Genomic DNA, 25,670 nt, shown 5'->3' with positions numbered 1-25,670 from the left:
CCTCCCCACCGCCCGGGCCGAGCCTGCGCTGCGGCGGGAGCCGCCCAGGTGAGACACGGCCGCGTCCTGCGGGCGGCACCCACCTGTATCGGACCCTGGGGCAGCGGCTCCGCCTCCCCCTGTCCTGGCCGGGGCTGCCTCTGACGCGTCTCGCGCTCCCCGGTCCTGGCCTCCGGCGCTGCTGTGGGGCGCAGCCAGGCAGGGCTGTCTCTCAGGGCTGCCCCCCTTCCCCCCCCTTTACTGAGAAGCGCAGAGAAACCTTCTCAGCTTCGTGTTGAGCACTCACGTGGGCTTTCGTGAAGCCGTGCTCAGGATGCGAAATGAGAGGGAAGGGCGATAAACAGAGGCAGGGATGCTCAGGAGCTGAGAGCTGGCTTAGGTTGCTGTTACCTTTGTCTTGATTTATCTTTGCTCGCGTGGATTATTTGCTCCTGTGGGTTTTGGACTGATGCAGCCGGGGGAAACGTGCCTCCTGTGTCTTTTCCCCCTCATTTTTGGCGATGAGCAGCTGCAAAAAAAATGCATGCGGTTGTCGTTGATACTGAAGGGTTGAATCATGTTTCGCATGTCAGGCTTTTGCACTGCCAGTTACAAATGCAATGCTTGCACGCAGCGTGGCTTCATATTTTAAACCGGTAAAGGTTTTAATAAGGTGATAATAATAGGGGGACCATAAGGGAACCTGGGATATTGCCCTCTCCCTCTCCCCTCCCGCTTCCAGTGAGCGGCGCTGCTGCAGGCAGACAGGCAGGCTGGGGCGAGGCTGCAGTCTAGGCGGAAGCTGGAGCTGCCTAGTGCACCCTGCCACTGCCTTCCTGCTGTGCCCTGTGATTCTGGGGTGCTTGTCTTAACTTTCACCAGTTGGCTAGACCAGCCTTCAGAATTTGGGACTGCAAACCTGGACGTATGGTCAGCCTACTTAAAAACCAAGTGAGGTGAGGGCAGGTTTCCCCTCCGATGCATCAGGTTGTTAAAGGTCCCTGCTCCCTCCGGACCTTGCAAGTTTCTTGATTTAACCTATGCATTCTGTATTTGAGGGAATTATATTTTGTTCCTCACTGTGTGTGTAAGTGTCATCACTGAATTGATGGCAAATAACGGAGTATAGCAACCCCAGAATATACCATTGAAAGCTTAATGATATGATGCATCATGTTTCAAAAATTCTATTGGAACAATATGTCATCACTTGAAAATTACCTTTTACAATAAAATGTACTCAAATTGTCAGCTACAGTGTTTAGCGTACAGTGCTGAGATTTGCTAAGAACAGTTGTTTGAAAAAGCAGATATTTCAGTGGCAATGACTTGGGGAAAGTTATAAATATGAAAGCTTTGAAACTGAGAAATCTTTTATACAGAATGATTAAAGTGTTTCTTTACCCATAGCAAGCCATATGTCAAGAATTTTTTTGTGCTAGGAGTTGACCTGGAAAGTAATACTGATTTACCATGTTTGTTCATTTACAGTTACTGTGCCAGTCACCAGTGACACAGTGGCTGTAATATATACCTGAATGCATTCTCTTCTTGTTGCATATTTTAGGAAGAGAAAATGTCTTCTATATAAAAGAATTTTAAGTTCTACCTGGGCAATGATTCTTCAACTGTCCTGTGCTTTTTATTAAATGTATATTTTTGTCTTACTAAACTACCAGCCTGGAGAGAACACGGGACTTCTTTTTTTCTTCTCAATGTATTGATTAATTTTTGCTTTCACTAGAATTTCATGGGAGCTGGTGGCCTTATGATGACTTCAAAAGTGTTTCGCTGGTTCTGAAGTTTAAAAATTGAGAGTGCTCTAATAAACTGAGCTCATTTTTTGATGCATTAAAATATTAATGCATATCCCTCAGCAGTATTATTGTCTTAATTATCCCTTAAACTGTAAAATTTCCATAATAAACTTTGTTTACTTTTAGATTTGATCAGATCTAAATTTGATGTCCTACTGATTTGTTTTTAACTTGCATAGTTGAGAGAGCTTAACTCAATGAATGTGAATTCTTTAGCAGGTTTTAACCTGTCTCCAACTTGCATCATAACCAATTATTGCAGCTGTCTGGTTCTTTTTTATTCAGCCTGTGAGAGAATTTTGGAGGGGAAGAATTGTTGGGATAGGAGCATTAGACAGGGAGGGATCTCCCAGGATGCTAAAGTTTAGTTCCCTGAATTATTCCTCTGAACCTGGAGATCTGGGTTTTATCATCAGCTGTGCTGGAGACTTCCTGTGCGACTGTGGCTGAGTCATTTAACATGTGATGTTGAGAATCCAACTGAAGTCCAGGGAATGTAAGGAGGCTCAGGGCCCTAAAAGGAGGCCCTGATTACCCGTGTCGTGTCATCTCCCCCCCTCCCCCCCGCATCCAGACAGTTCCTGTTTATGAAATTGGAATAAAATACCCTCATCTCAGAGATCCTGAGTTAATTGACAAATGTTAACAGATTTAAGTTATTCTGAGGTTGTTGATAGATGCTATATTAATGCACATACTTAACCAGACATTTTTAAGAAATGATTTTTATGTGTTTTTATATTGCTTAAGAAAACGCAGTGTGTTTTTTTTAATTCAAGAGGTTAGTGCAGAGTTTTTATAACATTTAGAAAGTCTTTAGCTAAACATTTTGGCTGACTTGCAAATACAAATTCCTGAATTTACAGGAATAAACTGCTGCATGTATCCTAAAAATATATTGCCTTTGAATTTCTGAAGTTGGAACCTTTGGGTAGCTGAATTTAAAATAAACATAACTGCACTTTTTTAAATGCCTGGTAAGAATGGGGAAAAATTAGAAGCTTCTTGATTTGTTAGTTTTGTAGTTCTTAACCTAAGAGTATGGAATTTAAGTAAAAAGGCATCTAGCCTTGTACATGCAAGCAAAATAGTTGACTGAAGGACTTTAACATGTAGGATACTCCAATCTTATTACATTAACTGGATACAGATATTAAGTATTGGTGGCCCCAAAGCAAGCCTGGTCCTTTGGCAAAATGATGGGTTTAATTCGTGCTGACTGTTACAGTTGTTAATACTCAAAAAAAAAAAATCATAAACCCAGACTAGTGGTTCTCAACCTTTTCAGACTTGAGGCACACCTGGTGGATATGTTCGAAGAACTCCTTGGAAAATGTCAGCTCTTAGTTTTCACTCTTTCTGACTACAGAAAAATAAGTAAGTAGTCTTTGCTTGCCAAGAACTCAGAAAGACCACAACTGTGGATTTCTATTAGAAATCTCTGGTTTTATCATGTGAATTATGTTTGTTAACTTAATGGTGTAACATTTTGTGGTGCTCTGTAGCCCCCTTGGAAAAGATCTCAAAGCACCCTAGGGTGTAATTCCTAATCACGCATTTTAACTTTAATAGTTTTCTTCAGAGTAAGATCCCATATAGGATTTTCACGGCAAGAAACTTGGTGTTTTGTGTGGATTTGATATTTGTAATCTCTGCTTCCTGGCTGGATGCAGAGACATGTGGGAGATAACATTATACAGAGGACCTTATGTTGGTAGTAAGAAAATCCCTCTTCCAGTGCCCTCCCCCCAGCTTTTGAAGAAGAAAATCAGGCCATAGGCCAGTCATTTTAGCACTTTGCCATGTAATCAGGGTGAGGGGAAAAACCATTTGTGTTAGTACCTCCCTTATTGGACCTTTGGGGGGGGATCTCCTCTGTGCACCAGCAAACACTTCCTGCTCCCTAGAAATGTGTCTGGGAGTGACTGAGGGGGAAAAAAGAAACCATTCTGTTGCTGTTTCTAGGAAGTCACAGCTAGGGAGGGGCCTTAAGATTGTTAGGTACAACTTCACCTTGTGTGTGTCCTTAAGACCTGCTTAAAGTCTATGGAATAATGGAAAGACTTGATGCTTTTATTCATAGACAGTCTCATACTAGAGTCTCCTTCTGAGGCAGGCTGCCTGGCATGTGTTTGAACACAATTCTTCTCTCCCATCAGAGCACTGTCAGCAGTTCCTGCCATGAGAAACAGGAAACAAATATGAGATCAGAGAAACCCCTAAGATTTGACATGTGGTTTCTAATTGACTTTCACTCCAAAGGTCTCAAACTTAAAAACAAACAAAAAGTATAGGGCAGAGATTGTCAAGCGATGTCTGTGAGCTCCATTCAGGTGGTCCTCAAAAAACCAGGCACATCCATCGCATTAGAAAGGTAAGACTACAGATACAGATATTAAAATATGAGTTTGTAGAACAAAAAAAAGTTTATTAAGCAGTCTGCCAAGACCCTCAGCAATTTTCAAGTGGTCTGCAGAAAAAAAAGTTTGAGAACCACTGGTATAGGGTATATAACTAATAGCTTCTAAAATAAAGATTTTTTTGATGGGATAACTAGAACAAATCCTACCTGCTACTTTCCCTCCAGATAGCACTTATACAGAAAAACTTGTGTCCTTTCCCCTTGGGTTTAGTAAGACGGTTCAGATATCAGAAAAAGGGGTGTATATAGCTACAGTTGACCTCACTTTGCATTTTTCCCCACAGGTGAAATAACAATGGAAGCTATATTGTCCCGACTGAAGCAGCTAACCTGCGATGAGCTCAGAGAAGAAATTGTGAAAGCTGGACTGAAGTGTGGGCCCATTACCTCAACCACAAGGTTTATTTTTGAAAAAAAATTGGCTCAGTCTTTGTTGGAACAGCAAGGAGGGCTGGAGGTTAATGCATCTGCTCTTTTAGATGAAGCCTCTGGAAACCCTGCGTCAAATAGCAGCCAATCAGAAACACAAAGGGGTTTGAAATCTACATCAGAGAACCACAACAGTCATGCTAACTTTTCTGAAGAGGGTGACTTTGGGTACAGTGTGGGTCTGAACCCTCCAGAAGAGGAAGCTGTTATGCGTGAGACCTGTTCAACATCTGGCTGTGGAGTAGCACACAGTGACTCACAAATAAATGCTCAAACACCATCTAAAGAGCCTCCTCTGTACTACGGCGTATGCCCCGTTTATGATGACATATTGGCAAGAAATGGTAATTTGCTTTTACATTTATGTACATTTAACTATGTTTTGAGGTCAGAGGTTAGTGTATATCTGTGATGCGTTACATTTACTGAGAGCTACTGGTGTTCTTGAACATGCTGCACTGTTCCACATGTCTGCATGCTACTTTGGTTTGGGTAAGCAGCTTTGCAAGGGTCATTCTAGTTGGTCTACCTGCAGTGCTACCCTGATGCAGTTACACTGCTTTGAGTTAAGGATGCTGCCTACCCAAAGCTCATCAAGTTTGAGGGTACTGCTGCCATTTTACTAGATAGGGTTTGCTAGCTAGCACTTTCTTTTTGTTTTTGTAGGATGGGGCAACTTGGGAGTAAGTATCTGTGAACATTATTGATAAGATGTACAAAAGTTTCAACATTAGGGAAACATTTTTCAAAAGAGAATTAAGAGTATGAGCAAATACCTTAAAATAATAAATTAAAAATAAACTCTGTCAGTCCTAGAATAATATAACTTATCTTTAGCCATGTTTGTATTTGGACAACAGCAAGCGGGATCTTTTGTACATAAATTTCACTTTGGTTGGTTGGTTGGTTTGGTTTTTACCAGCTTTTTGACAAGTTTTTCAGTACTCGCATATATAGAGCTTTGCTTCCAAAGTGATCATCCAGGGAGCCCTTCCTACTGGTTTTTTAAAAGACAGTTCAGTGATAACTGATTAGTTAATGGGGAAATAGGCCTGTAAGACAATACCTTAACAAGTGGTCCACAGATTGAAAAGTTTGAACACTTGATCTAGAGCATCCAGCTCATTAGAGTAAATTTTCTCTGAGCTGACTGACCAGAGTTGCTGTAGGACTGTTGAATGTCTTCATCCCCTTTCTCACTTCCTCTCAGCCAAAGTCCACAATAAGGAATAGATCATGTTATTTCAACACTAGCAAAGGCATTGGTTTGATATAATAGGTATAAAATGATCTGTTCTTAGAAAGACTTACTGTACAATCTGAGACTTTCCAAGTCTTGTCTTGTATCTTCAGCTCCAAGTAGCAAAGATTAAATCATAATGCGTTGTAACTCTGTGATGCTTTACAACAGTGATTAATGTAATCCTAACCCATCTTATACAGGTTTCCCTCGCTTTATAAGAGTTCTGTATGCACGAATTCGCTCTTAAGCGATGACCCTTTTTATACTAAAATTCGTTATATGCGAGGTAAATTCACTCTTATACGATCAGTGTGGTGGAAGCCTGCTGTTAGCTTCTTTGTCCGGTGAACTGTGGGAGTGACACACACCATAATATAGTCTCCTGTTTGGATCTGTGCTCCTCGCTCATTGTCTGCAACACGTTTCTGTAGTTGCTGTCCCCATTTATGATAGTGCTCTGTGCTTGTGTGTGCTGTCTGCTGGTGGTGAGTACCAAAATTGTCTTGCAGAAATGGGTCTGGTGGGTCAGTACAGTCGAGGTCTTGGAATGTATCCCTGTTTGTTACATTGTAAAGTGGGTTCTCTTTATGCAAATTTGAGGTATGCCCCGTTTTCCAGGAATGCATGTACAGCGTAAAGCGAAGGAAACCTGTATAGTCTCCTTGGGTGTGGGAACAGGAATCATCCTAGTTCTCTAATGGTTTCTTCATGTGTCTTCTTAAATTGGACATTATTTATTTTCATTGCTAAGCACTTCCAGATCTCTAAATAATATTTTTTTGTATGAATTCCAAATATGAACAGTAATTCTTGATTACTTCAGAAATTTTGCACCTCGGGCCTTGATAATGTTAGCCCTCTTCTGGAAGTGAAAGGGAAAACTGCACTTGTATGCCAAATCCAGGTTATAAGTCATGCCGTTTGTATTACCATAATAGCTGACAGGCATGAAGCTCTCTACTTAGTGTAGCTCAGGTAAAGGAAATACGCTTTCCCATTGTTGTCTCTCGACTTTTATGCCCAAGGAAAAAGCCATCAGTCAGAACTTATTTTTGTGAGTTTGAATGGAGGACATTGTTAATCTTTATTACTGAGTTCTTTGCATTTCCTCTGATCTTGTGGATATCCAAAGACCTGGATCAGTTAATACTTTATTATTCTTTTTGATTAAAGCTCCAATAAGGTAATACTTAGTTACAAGATTACAATGTTGAATGCTGTCTGGTGTCTCTGCAACGACAGTATTTATTTTTGCTCAGAAAGAATAGGGCTTTCTTGAGAAATCTAGCATTGAACACAGCAGCTTGATTATGACAAAGACTTTGGATGTTCTCTCAGGTTGTTTTGGGAAATCTTCAAGTTATGATTGTGGCTCACTTTCATAGTAGATCTTTCTGTAACAAAAATGCTAACCAGTTCATGAATGTTAAGTACATGATTGTGTAAAGTTCAGATGCTGTACTCCATCTCAGTTGCTGCTGGTTGGAGTTGGCAAAAGACAGCCTACCTGGTTTATCAGAGGTAAAATTTAAAAAGGCCATTTATTGCTACAGTGACTATATCCTCTATTACAGGTTCCTTCAAGTATGTATTTTGGTAGGCAAACACAATTTGAGAACCATCTAAAAAGCTAATATGAGAACTCTAATCCTTTCCTGTGAGCAAATTAGACATTGAAGTTTCCAATTATGGGTACTTCATTTTGGTTCCACTTCCTGTTCCAGAGAGAGTGCACGTTTATGAAGATAAAAAAGAAGCTCTGCAAGCTGTTAAAATGATTAAAGGCTCCCGATTTAAAGCTTTTTCAAATAGAGAAGATGCAGAGAAATTTGCTAAAGGAATATGTGATTACTTTCCATCTCCAAGCAAGTCCTCTTTATCCCCGGTGAAAATAGGACCGTTGTTTAACAAAGGTGAGTGAAGGCATACATCTCTCTCTATAGGCTAAATACATAAACTTGTATGTACAGGTAGAGAAAAGGAAATTTCTAAAGTAATTGCAAAACTTCGCAACTGATTCAAAGTTAGCTGGTAGAGCCTTCAGAAATTCAGATTCCTTTAGGTTCTTAACAAACTAAAACGATTTTAGAGCTTTGTTCTTTAAGGGGTAAGCAAAATGGGAGTTCTAAATACATAATCGGAGATTATTTCAGTCCAGGTTGGATTGTCGTCTCTTTCTATGGAAAAATGACAGTCCATATTTAACCATGTTTCGTAACATCAGTAAAAGCTAGAAATAGGCCAAAGAACCCATGTTTTATTCCTACATTGTTAAAATGGTATTCTGTCAGCCTGGGAAGGGATAATTCTACAGGTCTGTTGTATGGCAATAATTGTTTTTATTCACTTATGGTGATGATTATAGCAGTTGGAAAAAAGAGGGCCAAAGAAACAAAAATGTCTTTATTTTTAAAGTGTTTGAGGTTTTTTTTGTCATCTTGACAGTTTGTACCACCCTTGTACTCTATATAAGAAAGAGAAAGGAACAAACTGGAGTTGGAGGACCTATTGAAAAACAACTGCTTTTTTGAATGAAGACAAGGAAGAAAAAAGGATAGCATTTTTTTTTTAAAGTAGTGGCTATTTTTAGTTGTTCTCAGCTCATATTATTATAAAGGGGGATTGGTTGTGTTTGTCAGAGTTAAGTTCAGATGTCCTGAGTTTCATGCGCGGTTCAAACCAATTTACTGTGTGCAGGTTTTCTAAAGTTGAAGTGTTGGAAATAGCTTGGATTTGCTTGTTATCTGAAAAGGTGTGGGAGGGTTTAACTTTTTTTTCCGAAGGATGCACATTTAATTAGCAAGACTCTACAATGGTCACAGTATGTAACCAGCTTGTAGAACTTTAAGCTTCCCAAGTGGTTCAGGAATAAAATTATAAAATTTCAGCATCACTCACTATTTCCTAATTGCCTGATAGAATTTTAGCAAGTTCAACACATTTTTAACTTTCTCTATAAAATGTACAACTTTTCTGGATGGAAACACTACTGATATTATAAATTATATCGATCCTGTCAAGTTGTGCATATGCTACCACGTAACAAAATCAGTTTTATTTGTTCTCCAGTTAAAACATTCTAGTATTCATGAATGTCTTTTCTTTGATCCTCTGCGTATTTTCTGATCCCCTGTATTAAAACTACAGACCTTTTCCCAAAAAATAAAAAGCATATTTCAGTAGCAGAAAGCATGAGTCACAGGGGAGAGTTGTTTAAGAACACTTCTAAACTTCTGTTTTGATAGATAGCTTATGTTCACCTGAGATGGAAACGGCTAATAAAGAAAGAGCTAACAGTTATAAAAGTCCCCGTACGCAGGACCTTACTGCCAAACTTCGGAAAGCTGTTGAGAAAGGAGATGTGGCTGCCTTTTCAGAACTCATCTGGAGTAATCCACGCTATCTGATTGGATCTGGGGACAACCCAACTGTTGTGCAGGTAAAAACGTTCTCCATCCTTTATCAAAGTAGAATTGGAATAACCCTCTTATTCTCCTTTCTTCCTTCTCAAACCTCAAAATAAAGTATTCTTCAAAAATACCGTAGACAAAACCAAGATCTGCAGTCTCTAGCCATGTGGCAGTTGATGCTGAAACTCATTCACTTAATTGCACTGTATTTGGAAGTGAAACCAGTACCTGCAGCTAGCTGTAACTGGTTGCTTCTGCTTTAATTTGAAATAGTACCATGTTTACATAGTCTGTGCAGGCAGCCTAGCCCAGAATTGTGGGATACCGGAGTATTGAGCCCCTTCCTATAATACTTTGTAGAGCATGCGTACATAACAGGAAGCACTTCATTTTGAAGTGCTTCTAAATAATACTTCTTTTCTTCAGGTGACTTTTTTTAAGTGCTTCTGCCATTTTCAGGATGCTTCTGAAAGTGAGTCAGGATATTTCAGACTCACTTTTGAAATATTTCAAAGGTGATACATGTGTTCACACCCTGGCTGTCATACACTCACTACTTTTGGTGAATTTGTCCTCTGGTGATAGCCTGCTTGAGGTGCTGCGCTAGGTCTTGCAGCAACGGTTCTTCTTCCTCCTACTTGCAAAGTGTAGAAGCATCCAGAGCTTCAAGAAATGGTGAATGCTCTTGGGTATTTTCTCTCCAAGAGAGGTGTGATTGGTTTGTGCCTTGAAAAAGAGCTGGGACCAGGTTGGCTAAGAGGTTTGCTCACGCATAAAAATACCACTTACTGCCTCTTAATAATTCTTTAAATCTAGCAAGTAGCAAGACAGAGGAAGAGTTCACAAGCTGCAGCCTTAAAATGACACGGGGAAGTGTCATAATGTAGTACAAGGATCCTTGGTTTCAGGTTTTGGCCTTACTCCATCTGGAGCTGGTATTGTGCCTGATCTGTAAGTAGTTAGTTAAATGGGTATGTCAGCGTCACCAAAAGAGACTGAGGCCCTCTCATTTTTGGGCTACTCTGCTATTCTGGCTGGTTTTGATTTAGTAATCTGGTTGATCTAGGGTCAAGTGATCGATTGCTCTTGTTGAAGAAGCAAGTGTGACACACCTCAAAATAATCCATTTAATTGATGATCCTTGTGGTGTTTGATCTGCCCGTAGATGTTGGAAACAACCAGATAAGGCATTGTCATCTTGGTCATCTTAGGCTGGGTTTTTTCAGTCCCAAAGCAGAAGGAAATATTGATTATTTTGACATCTTTGCTCAATCAGAATTCTGTTTAATCAAGATGTTTTTTCATCTACAGAACAACTAGTGTCCTAGGGTCACACTCTGATGTTGTATAGAATGGTCTGTGCCAGAGACCTTGATAAACCTGAGATTAGTGTGTGCTTTAGCAGCCTTATCTTTTCACTTCTCTTTTCCATGGAAAAATTGATGTGTGACTGGTATAGTAGAAGTGAATGAAGTAGTATGTTCTTGGGGCATGAGAGAGATATCGTCTTAGGCCACGGACATCTTCGCTAAGAAAGAAGCAAGGTAATAGAATTAGAACCATACCATGAAATGAACAGAGAGAACACCAGGACGCTACCTAAAAAACTGTATCTGAAAACAGTGGGTAGTTAATAAAAGGAAGTCCAGAAGCAATGAAAGTATTTCCAGGTCCAAGGCTCTGCACCAGTTCTCCAAGGGGAGATCTTTAATAGCTCTTCCATTGTTGAGATCAAAAAGCTAGGTGTACACCATTCAGTATGTTTTTACTTTATCAAACCAGAAATCTGTTTTACCTGCTTGTGTTACTTTTAAGAAACAACCTAACTCTTTTGCCCTTACCTGTAAGAGTTAAATTTTGAGGGTTTGTTTGTTGGTTTGCTTTCTTTAATTTGTATGTACTTGGACAGAAAGCAGTTGCCTAGGAGCAAAACTGTCAAGTATGCAGTAATACCAACACTGAAAATGTTGCAGAGTTGCATCTTGTTAGACTAATATCTCCTGTCATTGAAAAGGTAACATGACAGTGTGCAACTTTTCCATGATTATTCCTTTTTTTTTCTACCCTTCAGATTGGCAGTTTTAAAGAAAAAACATGATGTCTTATTTTCTGAAACAAGATTAGTAATTGTTGTTTCTCACCTATTTTTTGGTTTTACAACTGCTCCAAATGGGCAGGAGTGCAAAATTTGAGCAGACCCTCTCAAGGGAGGGTGTCACAGATGCACCCAAATCCAGGATTAATTTTGGGATACATTACTTATACACAGCCACTTCCACAGCCTGGATTTACTACTGTAGTATTTGGTCTCACTTTACTGCAAGTGTTAACCTAAGTTAATTTTGTCATTTTTAAGTTTGTATGAACCAAGGTGTTTGGTATGCCTATGAATGTATTTTTATAATGTAACTTAAAGTAGGCAGTGAGTTGATTGCTAAATCAAGTGACGGGAATATTCATCTCCAGGCAGTAACTATCCCAACCTCAGGGAGGCCGTGGTATAAATGAATTCCTACTGAACAAGGAGAAAAGGAGGAAACCAATCGTAGAATTCATATGCACGTGGGTTAGCCTGGAAAGTGACAAGACTCTCGGTGTTTATGTGAATGGACTATACTGTGCCTGGTTTCCTGTGATCAGAGACCTGACAAAGAATGTCTTGCACTCAAAAGCTCATCCAGTGTTATCTGACTTACACAGTTGGTCCAATGAAAGATACCACCATGAGAGATCCTTACCCGAACAGGGGCACTAACCTCAAAACAGTGGCTGGTTACATGTCGAAAGGAAGTCTTGTGCCTGAGAGGATGTCTTTCCTCCTCTTGAATACTTAATAGATAAGGGGAAACTTAATTAAGGGTTTAGAATAATTTCAGTGTCTTCCTTGAATATGGTTTTGAATTAGGAGGAGCACTTAACCTGTCAGACAGATGCATGTCTGGGGGAAGGAACTCATCTGCATAATACACTAGCTCCCTGACAATTGACTAGAAAAATAAGGATGGAGAGAGAGTTAAGAGATCCCTCCTGAGGAAAAATCTTGTCTAGAAGCCCCTGACGTGAGAGCATTAGTCTAGTCCTCTAGCTAGGGAAACAGCCTATAAGCTGGCAAACTTCCTCTCCTGCAAGGTCTAAGAAGGGGTCATGAAGACTGAGATTTGCTGGAGGTAAGGAGTTACCTCCTAGCCTCTTCCCTGAGACGTGCAGCAGAACAGTGAAGAGAAGCTTTGGTGTACCAGGGTCACTCCAGCAGCAGTTTGTCACGTGTAATTCATGTAATTACATAGCTTCCTGTAATTCAGTACTGATTAACTTTCCTGTCATATATTATTAATGAGCTCCAAGCAATTACAGCCTTCTTTACGTAGTAATAGGGCTAGTTAAGCAATCCTAGTAGCATGTGATGGAATACACATCACTTGCTTTCTTCCCTCAGAAAACTGACAAAATGTAGTGATTCTCCACAAGGGTGTGTGGTGGGGTGCTGCACACTGGCACCCCATATTAGCATTGTTAGGTGTGTAAACACCTACACATGATTGATAAAATAAACACAGAGGTTTCAAATAGGAATCCATTATGACAAAAACATTCTGGCCTGTTACAGACTTTGAGTTCTCTGTAACAGAAGAATTGCTCTCATTTTTTCCACAGTTGGTAAAGGAATCAAAACTGAGACTTGGCATTTTCTGAGGGGTGTCTTGAGTCTAAAAAGGTTGAAAACCACTGATACAGATTGTAGGTGCAGTACCTGTAGGTCAACCCTGCCAGTTTAAGAAACTGTCTGACTTAATTTTGTGAAACTGTAAATACCTGGAGTTTATGGTAACAAACAGTTTTAAATTGTGTTTCTGTTGTTAAATAGAAATATGAAAGCTTGCAGCATGTTAGACAATACCTTAATGCACCTTGTGTAGGCATATTTGCCCCTTTATTACTTGAATTTGACCTGGATACTTAACGGATTTGAAGGCAGAGATAAGGAAACAGACATTTTAAAAGTATTACCAAAACTGTACAATATTTAGTTTTAAAACTGTTTCATTACTGCTTTTAAGCTACTTTTTCATATTCAAAAGGGAATAAAATGAGACTGGTTTTGGCTTATCTAATTTTTGTGGTCAAACCTCTGAAATTTATAATGGGAAGCAAGCCATTTAGATTTCTAATGATTATAAATCCCTATTTTTATTTTCAGGAAGGGTGTAGGTATAATGTCATGCATGTTGCTGCCAAAGAGAATCAACCTGGTATCTGCCAACTGCTGTTAGACACTCTGGAAAATCCTGAATTTATGCTGCTTATGTATCCAGATGATGATGAAGTCATGTTGCAGAAGCGCATCAGATATATTGTTGACCTTTATCTTAATACCCCGGATAAAGTGGTGAGATATAAATGTCTGCCAGAATTCTTATTTTTTTAATAAAAGGGAGAGATGAGTGTCTGCGTGAGTTCGTGTCTAACAGCTAGAATGAACAGGTTGTGTAGGATTTAAAAAAATATTAAATCAGTTTCCTGGGAAGACCTTGGTGATTGAGCATGATAGCCTATTTTGAAGGTGAAAGAAAAGTGTATGGGTTTGATCACATTGTGTTTTCCAAATACACGTGTGTTAAATGATAAATGAGAAGAAGCTGGGAACTTTCAAATAAGGCACAGGTATAATAATACTCTTTTTTCAGGGATTTGATACACCATTGCATTTTGCTTGCAAATTTGGGAATCTGGATGTGGTAAACGTGCTTACTTCACACCCAGATATTGCAAAGAGTCCAAGAAACAAATATGATCAAACACCAGCAGAAGTAAGTTATACTTTTGTTGTACTTTGGGAGAGTATCTGTGACTGTTTTCAGTCCTACGTAAACATGCGTTTTAATTTGGGGTTTCAGACAGATTCCCTGGCAAACCTGGGACCTTTTCTAACATGCATTTTTAGTATGAATTAGTGTGCATGATAGCATCAATGGGAAGATTCTAGTTTGTAGCCCACTAGAATTTCCTCTCTCCTAGTTGCATTTTTGTATTGTTGGGTATATTTTAATGATCTATCCTAACTTTTTTAGATTTGCTCCGTGTTAGAGGTTGAGAAGATTTCTTTCTCATACTGGAATATTACCAAGAAGGTTATAGGAGAGACTGGTTTTATACTTCACTAACTAGTAATATTTTTTTCACCAGGTGATTTGTGAAAGAAGTAAAAATAAATCTGTGCAACTGAAGGAGAAAATAAAAGAGTATTTGAAAGGTTTGTATTCAGAGCTTTAATTTTTAATTTTAATTAAAAAAAATAATTTGGTGTTTGTCATCTTTTTTCATACTTGCGTTCAGCAGTATTGAATACTTTTTTGTTTTTTTTGACATAATGCTCTTCCAGTAGGAGGAACTCTAAATCTGAAAAGGAATAGAAAAAGATCTTAAAATGGGTGACGTGTATCAGTACTTTATATAGTACAGATGGTAACCCTTATAACATATTTTTGATAGGGAGTCTGAGGCAGAAAATTTAGGTTCCTTGCTTACAAGTAGTTGAATGGGCAATGTTAAGGATTCATCTAATTTTATTTGCTAGGTCCTATCCTATGAAGTGTCATATGTACTGTGGGTGTAGGAGTCGGGTTTCAAAACTGGTCATTGTCAGGAAGCACATGTATTTGCTGTTGCATTAACTTTTGAAAAGGGGGCACCTAAGGTATAACATTTTGGCAGTATGAGCAGAGAGAGGTAGTTAACCATGTTAGTCTGAAGTTAGACAGAAGGCAGGACATGGTGGTGGTACCTTACAGACTAACTTGTTCAGAGAGGCATGAGCTTTTGTAGGTTATAACCTACATCATAGCGTCTGACCTCGTGCCTATCTGAAGAAGTTAGTCTATGTGGTGCCACCCTGCCCTTGCCTTCTGCCTAATTTCAGCATTTAATATTTAATAGATATTATAAACACACATTTTTAATTACAGATAGTTGGGCTAGTGAAATTTAACTAGGTATATGGGTGTCTAGTATTTCAGAAAGAAGCAGCAGGCTTCTGCATTGTTAGATTCTTGATGTTACATACCATTTTATTTTAGGTCAATACTACGTTCCACTGTTGAAAGCAGAAGACAATTCATCATCTCCTGTAATTGGTGCACCTTGGTCACCTGATCAGTCAGATGGTAATTCCCATACAGCTTTACCAAGATACACTGGCAGCCCCAAAGATCCAGTCTTATCTGTCAGAGCTTTTGCAGGTCCAATGAGCCCATCCAAGGTATGGATTTAAGGTCTTGCTATTCTATTTGTCACATGGATTTCACAATAGTGTAATTTGTACCTAGCTGATGGCTCATTTGGAGGAAATGCTTATTTCCTTTGGAAAGCTTGGTTGGGTTCACTGTCCAAGGTTATTTTTATTTTAGGAGTAAAAACATGAATTTTACCTTTCAGAAAGGCTAAGAAAACATTGGTACCTTTTTTAAAACCTTCTGAATAGATGTTTTAGGAGCATCAGGCAGGGAGCAGAAAACAGAGCAGCAGATCAGACAGGGGAAGGGATCATAGTGGCACTTGGGGAGGGTATGGGTCTAATTTCTTGCACGCCTGCCAAAAAGGTGGGAATTTACTATTCTAAAGCACCACACCTCTCAATGAATGAGCCTTTTTGGACAGCCTTGGAAAACAACATATGTTAAATTGTCTAGGAATGATGCATACTGCCATCAGTAAAACCAGAGCTAGTTAATATTTTAGAGCTGTAACAACACTGCAGTTTTGCCTGTAGAAATAATCATGGAAGGTCAGTTAGAACCATCCTGCACCATGATAAATTAGCAAAGGAAGCTATAAATTGTGGTCATTTTTAATGTGTAAATATGGATAATATCTTCAAGATCTGGGACTTCTGAGACCTATGTACGGTATTAAACAGGTATGTTTGAATGGCAGCAACCGTGTGTTTAAAAAAAAAAAAAAGAAAAAAGAAAAAAAAAGCCATACCTCATAGCTGATATAGCTAAACAGTGTATTTTCAGGTAAATTAATCACTGAGCAGGTTAACATCTCTTTGGAGCAAAACCTTTTACGCCTATAGGCCGAGACATGAGCTGTAGTACACACACAACGTGTCTGATGTAATTTGCTATGTATATACTGAACACTTTCTTGTTTTGAAGGCAGAAGAGTTTCGCAGGCTGTGGAAGACTCCACCTCGAGAGAGAGCAGGCTTTTTTCACAATGTCAGGAAATCTGATTTGGAGAGAGGCGTTGAAAGAGTTGGAAGGTACTTCTGAAAACCACAGCGTGAAAAAGACGAGTTTTTAGCACAAGCCAGACAAGCATTTAAAAAAACCCTGCAGCACTAAAGGCATGCTAATGGTTAATATAAAGAGAAGCTTCTAATTGAAAAATCCTTTCCACAATCATGTTAAGTATTCTTTGACTGGGTCTTTATATCAACAAACTAGTTCTTTAGCTCAGAAAGTAAGACCTAGCTAACTGCTTAGGAAGGGAAAACAAATTTGAATTTTAAAACAGTAGTAGTTAGAATATCGTGTACAAGAACTTCTCTCATGTAGTCAATGCAGTGGACTCTGACTCGTATGTCTAGTTTCCGAGAAGATGTTGGACAATGCAGAAATATGGTCTCAGTGGTTAATAATGTGCTCAAGCACTGCCTTTTAATTTTGCAAGATGAGCAATGCTGAGAATGTATGGAATGGAAAAGGTCTTAAAGTATCGTCATGTTCTCTCTCCAGTTGGATGGCACAGAAAATGTTCATCTCCGAATGGGTTATGTGTATAGATGCTTCCTAACAACTAAACTGTTCTGTGGACTTGGGTACTACTCATACCTAAAAACCTGAGGCAGTTTTATTATCATCAGTGGTGGCTGGATTCCTTCCACCTTCAAAAATGTATTTTTGTTTTAGATAAATTAAAAAACAATGATGTTAAAACATTCAGCAAAGACATGCTTATGCCAGGAATGATTCACCTCTGAATCTGATACTAAATTAATCACAGCAGATGTGTAAAGTGTGTGTGTAGTGTATAACGCAAACACGGATATATATGTGTAAATCTTGAAAAAGTATAAAAATAATTAGAAATAGATTATATTTTTAATATTATTAATATTAATTGTTGGTGCAAGAGTCAACTGTAGCAGAATACCTACATCTTGCAGAGTTGCAGTTTTATAGACCTAGTGAAAGTTGATGAAATATGTTTAGTTAATTTGATGTCATACTAATTTATTGTGTGTTCACAAATGATTCGTTTTATTTTATTTATTGCAGGGAGTTAGCTCATGAGCTGGGGTTCCCGTGGGTTGAATACTGGGAATTTCTGGGCTGTTTTGTTGATCTGTCTTCCCAGGAGGGGTTGCGAAAATTAGAAGAGTACCTGAGTCAACGAGAAATGAGCGAAAAGGCTCAGCAAGAAACGGGAGAAAATGAAACCTGCAACAAATATAAAACTCCCCATCCTCCTGGTAAGAAAAGAGCAAACAGAACTAAAAGGGGTTACATAAATATACAAAATAAAGGCTTTGAATGGATGGAGGAAAAAGTCAAGTTCCTGTTTTTTGGTTGCAGATATTTATTCATAATGCAAATGTTATTCTGATTTTAATGTAGAAGCAATAGCTCATACAAGTTTAGAAAATTCACTTCAAATTACCAAAATACATTTTGTTAAACACCTTCCCCCCACCCTTTTTTTCATTCTGGTAATTGTAACTTATATATAAACCTGAACTCCTTAACTGAGTTCAAACAAACATTTGTGTAAAGTCAGGATTTCACCCACAATGTCTGGGAATTAATTTGTGGAGTACAGAATAGCTTTTGTGGTACATACGGCCCAATTAGTTTTCTTAGAGTAATTCACTCTGACTGGGCCAAAGGACACCCATTAAGTAAAGTACGACACACGTTTTCCATGAGTTTCTTAGATTGCTAGTTGTTATTTCAGCACTCCTAGAACTATATAAAAAGTATGGCTGAAAGAGACATCTAGAAGTCCATGTAGTCCAGTGCCCTACTCAAGGCTAGAATATTCCTGTTTAAAGCATCTGAGAAAAACGATATATGCTTAAAAACTTTTTTAGTAGTGTAGATTCTACAATGTATCTATAATCTGTCCCGGTGCTTACTCTCCTAGTTAGAAAGGGTTTCCTAATTGTAAATTGGATATTGTTTTTAGTATTGACATTTTGGATTATAGGATTAGTGAAGTTAGCTAATGCCATTGCTTAGGTCAGATTATAAAGGGTTTCAATAAATGGATATCTAAAGAGAATAATGGAATTATCTTAAACCATAAAGACTGTAGTTGTTTGTCGCACCTGATAGGATTTCTGTTATCAAACTTGTTACGTGTGTGTCAATATAATTGTTTCTAGGAAAGGGTAAAAAGTGCAGCAATTCCATTTCTGTTGGAGCATTTCTGGAAGATGATGATGATGACATGAGTTTGGAAGAAATAAAAAACAGGCAAAATGCAGCACGGAAAAATAGCCAGCCAATTGCGTCCAAGGAACCTAGTATAGATGCTATTGGAGATTCGGAATGTGACATCTTGTCAATGGAGCACAAAGTTAACATTATAGAGACGTCTTCCCTTTCCAGGCACTATGAAAAGGAGGTTCCTTCCAGTAAAAATGGATTTTGCACTCCTGTGACAAACGAGAGGATCATCAGCGACAGGAAGCGCAATAGGGAAGAGTGCCTTATACCTCCCGTCACAAATTTAATGACAGAGTTTGAAAGACTCTCTTTCCAAGACCAACCAGTAGCAGGAAAATGTTTGGGGGAGAAATTAAATCAAACTGTTGCAAAAACTGAGAATGAAAGAACTCTGGCTGAAGAAATGAGCCAGGGCAAAATATCCATAGACCAGCAAGATACTTGCCCAGCAATTCCCATAGCAAGCTGTTCTTCTGAGCCAGGAATTGCAGGAAAGCCAGGCAATACAAAGTTAAGGACAGAAAGCAAAATGCCATCAGAAATGGAGAGAATGTCAATGGGACCAGGTATTCAGGATAACAAGCCACAACAATGTCAAGAGTCATCCTCCCAGAGGTTTCTTTTGCAGACTGCACCCACAAGCAGAAGTTCTAAGAAGTTATTCCTCCTAGGGTATGAATTGGACTGTCATGTTTTTTAGTTTGTTTTTAACTGATTTGTTTTTGATCTGTAAATACAAAATTAAATGCTATATTCATAATGCTAACTGCAGCAAGACTAAGATTATTTGAAGCTAAAACATGTTTATTGGAATTGGTTTGAAAAAAAGTACCTCTTTAAAATGTTTTAACCAGAGATACAGTCTTCTACTAATGCGTATCTGTCAAAATACTGCATATCAAATAGGGCACGGAGGAAAGACAGCTCTTCAACATTTCTTCTGGTATTAGTTAGGAACTGATACCTCAGCCTATGAGCTATCTATCTTCTGTTTATCTGGTAGACTTGATTATTATGAGCCTGCCTTACCTAAGTTTAAAAGAGTGTGTAATCTAGTTTAAGGACTATGATAGTGAATTCAGGGACGTTCTTCTAGCTTTCCTCTGTTTGTTTATTGGTCTGTATTGCAGCTTGAAACATAATGAACAGGCAATATTTATATCGAGGCATGCTTGGAAAAAGTTTTTTCAATGTAAAGAGCTAATCGGATGGGCTTGTATCGATTAGAAACATTTTAGAACCAAGGGGTGGAGACTGTAGGGTTATCTATGCAATTACAGTTCTTTTTGCTTAGCTCTCTTTTTGTTTTAGGGAACAGCCATCAAAACTGGATAGTGATGTTTTAGCAGCTATAGAAGGACTAGAGATTGACCCGCAGAAGTACCCTGTTGTTTACAACTGGAAGAATGCTGTACAGTCCTACTCTTCTTCTGACAGGCAAAGGTACTTGTGCAAATTTAATAAGAGTCAAAAGGCAACATGTTTGTAGTTTGCCAGTTGCAAAAGTACCTGGATAACTGGAATATCAGGCCCCGCACTGTACAGATATCTAGGTTAAAAGTATTCACTTCTGTTGTAACTAATACACTTTAAAAATTAAGCCAAATTAAGTTTCTTGTTTGTTGCATGCTTGCTGGTCCCTTGGGTTAAATTGGTATTACATTGTTCACATTGGACTTTCCTTATTTCCTGCAACATACTTCTAAATACTCTCAGGGTTGAATATAGAAGTTTAAAAAGTGTAGTATTTAACTTTGTTGTATTGGTCATCAAGGCTGTAATCTGTTACTGTTGAACACAGATGCTGTGTATTGCAGTTTACTCTGCATTTTGTGAAGGACACAGGTGTTAAGAGTGGGAGCAAATCGCCGGGAACCTGATATTGCTGCTCCTCTGACTTCAAATAGCTGTAGTGTTTGGGGTGGGAGAATTCTGGGGGAGGAGAGCTTGGAGCAGCATGGTGGAGAATAGGAAGGGGTAGAAGAGCACAGGTCAGTGAAGGGAGAAATGTGACCTGCTGGCTTTAGGTATTGAAGGGCAAGGTGGAAAAAGGCTAAAGCTGAGGCAGTTGGAAATAGCTGCTGTCCAGTCCACTTCCTAGGACCAAATAGTTGTATTCTAGAACATGAAACTACAGAAAAGCATTTGATGATTGTAATGAAGTAAACATTTAACCTTAGATTTTTGGAAGTAGTTGACCAAATCTCATTTAAAAAACCTCTTAAAAATATGACTTTTTAGTGCATACAGAATGCATTTGTCTGTAAACTCCTTTGGGAACTGGACAGCTTTTTCGCTTCCTTTTTAAAGAACTACAGTGAAAGCCCCCTGAGTTAAACATTTATTTAATTGGCTATAGGATTCTTTGAAAAACTAGATGCAATCTTAAAACAAACTTTTTCTTTAAAAAATATAGTGAGTCTAAAATTGTTTTAAAAGAAAGGTAAAAACTCTGATGCATTGTAGCAGTTTCATCCTTTTAGAAATTTGTCTTTTTTATTAACTTTTTTTTTCTTGAAAGAAAAGTCAGAAAATTTTGAATTGTAATTGACCAGATGCTTCAACCAATGAGATGCAGACTTTTTAAAGAAAAATTAACCTTTTTGGATCAAAGTGCAGCTGCCAGTTTCAATGATACATTTGTGTCTGATACAATATGCTGATTTTTATATTTCTTTTTCTTCATTTGTTTGACTGTTCAATCTGTTCTCTTCTGATGCTTTTTCGTTAGGCTCACTGTGGTAACGAGTGAGCATACTGCTTTCTCACCAACTAATAAACGGGTGTTTTTTTTTAAACAAACAAACAAAAAACCCCAGATGATGATAATTCTTTTTGTTTTCTTTTAGTTGGCCAAGTCCATCATTGAAAGGAAGGTTCAAGTCCCAGCCTGTTGCCGCAGGTGCTTCAAGTACTTCAGCATACTGCAGCCCAGGAAGAAACAGTCCAGTGATGAGCAGCCCAGGGAAATATGGCAATGCTGCTTCGTTCTCTCCAGATTTTGGGAGTCCTGGACGTTACAGTCCAGCATATGCCAACCACATCCTGTTAAAACTGCGTCACATTTCAGAACCACCCACCCATTAGAACGTGGTCCATTTTCCTGGGACTTAAATTATATTTACATTTTAAAAGTAGGGGGGAAGGTACAGTGTTGCTAAAGTGACACAAAGAAGCATACTTGGCTATTTATTTATCCTCATCTTGAGGACCAATATATAGTAAAAATTGAATACGTCTTGATGCCATATACCAGATAGATTATTGGTGATTTGCAAGAAAAAAGTGATGGTTAACTCAGTTATTCAGTAGCTATAAAATAAATAACCCCTACACTTGTTAACAGTAGAGCAGTGATCTGAACCTTTCACTTAACAATTCCCAGTTGAAATAGCGTTCTTTATTGTAGAAGAAGTGTAATTGTCAGTATGAATCTATTCACCCGCAAACGCATCTCTTCACTTGGATATCCTTAATGAAGCAGTGTCAGTAAACAGATTTCTAGGTTAGAAGGAACTTAAAATGAGTTAAATGCATATTTCATTTGTTGTTAAAGGAAAGACTTGCACTGAAGAACTTCTAAAAGCTAAATCGGAGAGATGGCTTTCCTGTTTGAATGAGAATGTGATTACCGGGTGTGTGATGTGTCCATGGCTAAGAACTTGTCTGATTAGTAAGAAGAGATCATTATGAGGTGCAGACTGACAATTTTATGAGTCACTGCTCATTCTGTGGGTATTAAATAAATGTCATGCATTGAGTGTTTTAGGAAAGGGTCACAATAGAAATTTGATGTATATGCAAGTGTTTGAAGATGAAAAGCTCAGCTTTTTTCCCACAAAGGTTTTACTGTTTGCAAATGTTAATAGTAATTACACAAAAGCACATCAGCAATAATTTAAGTAAGTTTACCAGCAATGTATCTTAAAGGTCCAGTTTGTTGTGCTATATTATGGAGATTAACAGATAAACCCATAATATTGGGTTAGTCTTCTGTTAGAAGGAATGAATAAGGACTTTGACGTTTTTGTTGAAATACAGCCTGTTGTTGTGCCTGTAACGTAGATGTGGTAACTGTCCTTTGTTAGCTACAGTTAATTTTCATTCGTTAGTCCCTTTAAGAATGAATCCCATAGTCCAATGTTGAAATCGGGAATGTCCTAAATTTTGATTCAGAATGCCAAATACAGATTTTGGTGATTTGTAGTGTGCTTAAGAGGCTTCCAGTAACATAGTTCCCTATTACACAGTTTTTCATTAAAAAAGTTAAAAACACAACTGTTATCTTAACAGAAAATTCAAAGTGGACACATCTATGTTGGTAGAAAATATTAATTATATTATTGTTACTACTACCCCCATAAAGTAAGAAAATAAAAATAATCCTTAAGAACTTTATTATAACATACACATGTTTAAAGGAACACTAATAATAGGTGGGATGATGTTCTGTCTCTAGCTGAGACTATTAATGCATTAGAAGATGGATTAAATTGCCTAAGGATAGGTTTGCTGGCTGTTGCATACTATAAAGTGACTGTTCATATACAAACTGTACAATGTTTTCAATGTACTCATTGTTCGGTACAAGTTCCAAACTGCACTTATGCTTTTGCAAGCTTAATAGTGCCTTTTGTAACAAAGTTTTAAATTAGCATATTGTTCTTGCTTTTAAAAGTGTAAAGAAAAAGTATCCACATTCATGGGTGCATAAACTGTGGTTTCCCTTCTAAGACTTAGGAACTGAAAATAATTCTAAAAGCTCTTTCTGAATCTTAATAGTTTGGTTGAGATAGCTCTAGACTTTAGAGTAACAGATGTAAATTTTGGAATTCAATAAATGGCTTAAACTGAGTCTATTTCCAATTATTAGAAAGAACTGTTCTGCAAAATGACCTAACACCAGTAAAATTAACCCAAATAACTTATTGTAGGATCCACCTTTTAAGACTCTCCTCTCAAGAATCAAGTTTCCCATAGAAAAAGCATTTTGCTTGTTTTGTTTCGTTTTGGTCATAGTGGTCTTTATCAGACACATTCCTACATTGTCACTAGTCTGTGGAATTTTGTAACTTCTAAATTATGAAAAGTTGATCTACTAAAACCTCATACACTGTGCAGTATGCAAGTAATTACTTATTGTTACACAATCATTTGCTTGCGTACACAAAAGCTGAAAACATATCACTAGTGAGGAAAATTATTTTCTTTCTGAAATCCAAACCTTAAAACCTGCGATTTGTTTGAAAGTTTGGACAAAATACCCAACAGGCCTGTCAACAGACATGGCCCCCTCCAAACTCTCGTATGTACATTTACAATAAGTTCTGTATTAGTTTTAGAAATACTGTTGATAAACAAATTCAGGAGGCCTAAATCCTGATACCTTATTACTAGTTTCTGTTTTCTGCTTATTGCTATATGCTTTTTGTATTTTAATGTATATTTCTGGCGCACAGACTTCTGACTACAAGTTTGTAATTTAATGTTTTAGAGTTATGTAGGGGTGGGGATATTTTTTATTGAGAAATGGCTTCTGGAATTTTGAATTTTAGCCCATTTGTTGTACTGTGTTTTAAGAAGTAACTTTATAACACATTATATTAACTTCATTTATTTAAAATTAACCATGTATTTCTTTATGATCTTGAAGAAGGAGGATCTTCCAATGGAGAGTCTGTGGAGATGCTTTAAATGTAGATTAGAACTGTTTAGTTTTGTGCCTTTATTGGGCAGCAGTTTGCAATTTAATGATGCAAAGGATACATTTTATTATGTCGAGTAAGTCAAAATACTGAGACTTAGCTACCAGTGTTGTTCTTTCCATTCGAAATATGCAGGTAGTAGAAAGGTTGGAGTTGGAAGATGGGTTCATAGGTGCATGAGAATATGGGTCTATGTTGTGAAACAGAATGAAGAGTATCAAACTCCATACATTGTTCAAGTTTTGTTTGTATAATGAAATTGAGGTGGTGCCTCAATTTTGGTAAAAGAAAATAAAGGCTCAGAACATGTTTCACATATACTAGATTGGGTCTTGAACACTGAATTTTTGGCATTTAAAAGAAGCTGCCACATTTGGAGGGATGGAGGTAATTGTGCTCCATGTTGCTGAGGTCAGCCAGGTATATTGTTGTCTTAATGGTACAATAACTGTACTCTAAACCACGCAATTATATTTGTTTCTTTTTTAAAATATATTTAATATTTGTTTTTAAGAGTTCCAATACACATGTTGCTGATTTTTGCTGTATGTGTCCAAAAGTTTGTTGTATATGCTCTGGCCTTCCAACCTGCACATAGATATAGTTCTTTCAGTACTGTGTATGTAGATGTGCTGGAGTAAAATAAAGTGCACAAAGCAGTCAGCAGTGAAGAACCCTTTGATTATGGGGTATGGCCACAATCTTTGTCACTTTATTGGCATTCAGTGCTCCAGGTAATGTTATTGCTTAAAGCTGCATTGAAACTGCATTTCAAAGAATTTTAGTGCATGTGAGAGACTATTGGAATTAGTGTTGGTGGGGCTGTTGGCTGTAGCTTAATTTCAGCCCTCCCACTTCTGCTGACAGCCTATATCTGTTAACTGAAAATATAAAAATGCCTCTCCCTGCTCTTTAAACTATCACCATGTAACATGCAGGTCGATATTTATGTGTTTTCCCAGTTATTTAAACAAAACTGAAGTCCCTAAACAAGTGGAAAGCCTTCCTTCTGATCATCTGCCAGCAAACAGTCAAATATTATAAATGTTTCTCAAACAGCTTGCTGTACTGAAACTGCTAGCAACACTGGAAACAGTGTGACTGTTTTGGCAAAGGTACTCATACCAGGAAGCAATTGCCAAAACTTTTACTGATCAATTGGGTGTAGAGGATTTTGCAGGAAGCAAGGGATGGGTTTATGTTTTAAAGCTTG

At 38.0% G+C, this 25,670-nt stretch overlaps 1 protein-coding gene across 1 annotated transcript; it reads left to right on the top strand.

Moving 5' to 3' along the window:
- The first annotated feature begins 6 nt into the window (after positions 1 to 6).
- On the top strand, positions 7 to 25,120 carry ANKLE2 (ankyrin repeat and LEM domain containing 2). Its single transcript, XM_019507001.1, has 13 exons — positions 7 to 48; positions 4,503 to 4,991; positions 7,615 to 7,803; positions 9,136 to 9,329; positions 13,499 to 13,687; positions 13,986 to 14,108; positions 14,485 to 14,551; positions 15,375 to 15,556; positions 16,458 to 16,564; positions 17,583 to 17,776; positions 18,689 to 19,424; positions 20,064 to 20,195; positions 21,602 to 25,120. Exons 2-13 carry the CDS (start codon positions 4,514 to 4,516, stop codon positions 21,837 to 21,839), a joined length of 2,829 nt encoding a protein of 942 aa, XP_019362546.1. The 5' UTR covers positions 7 to 48; positions 4,503 to 4,513; the 3' UTR covers positions 21,840 to 25,120.
- The last annotated feature ends 550 nt before the right edge of the window (positions 25,121 to 25,670 follow it).

This window comes from Gavialis gangeticus, unplaced genomic scaffold (genome assembly GCF_001723915.1).
Source record: "Gavialis gangeticus isolate Ggan-Ray unplaced genomic scaffold, GavGan_comp1, whole genome shotgun sequence".
NCBI classification, from domain to species: domain Eukaryota; kingdom Metazoa; phylum Chordata; order Crocodylia; family Gavialidae; genus Gavialis; species Gavialis gangeticus.
This window is presented reverse-complemented; position numbering and strand designations above follow the sequence as displayed.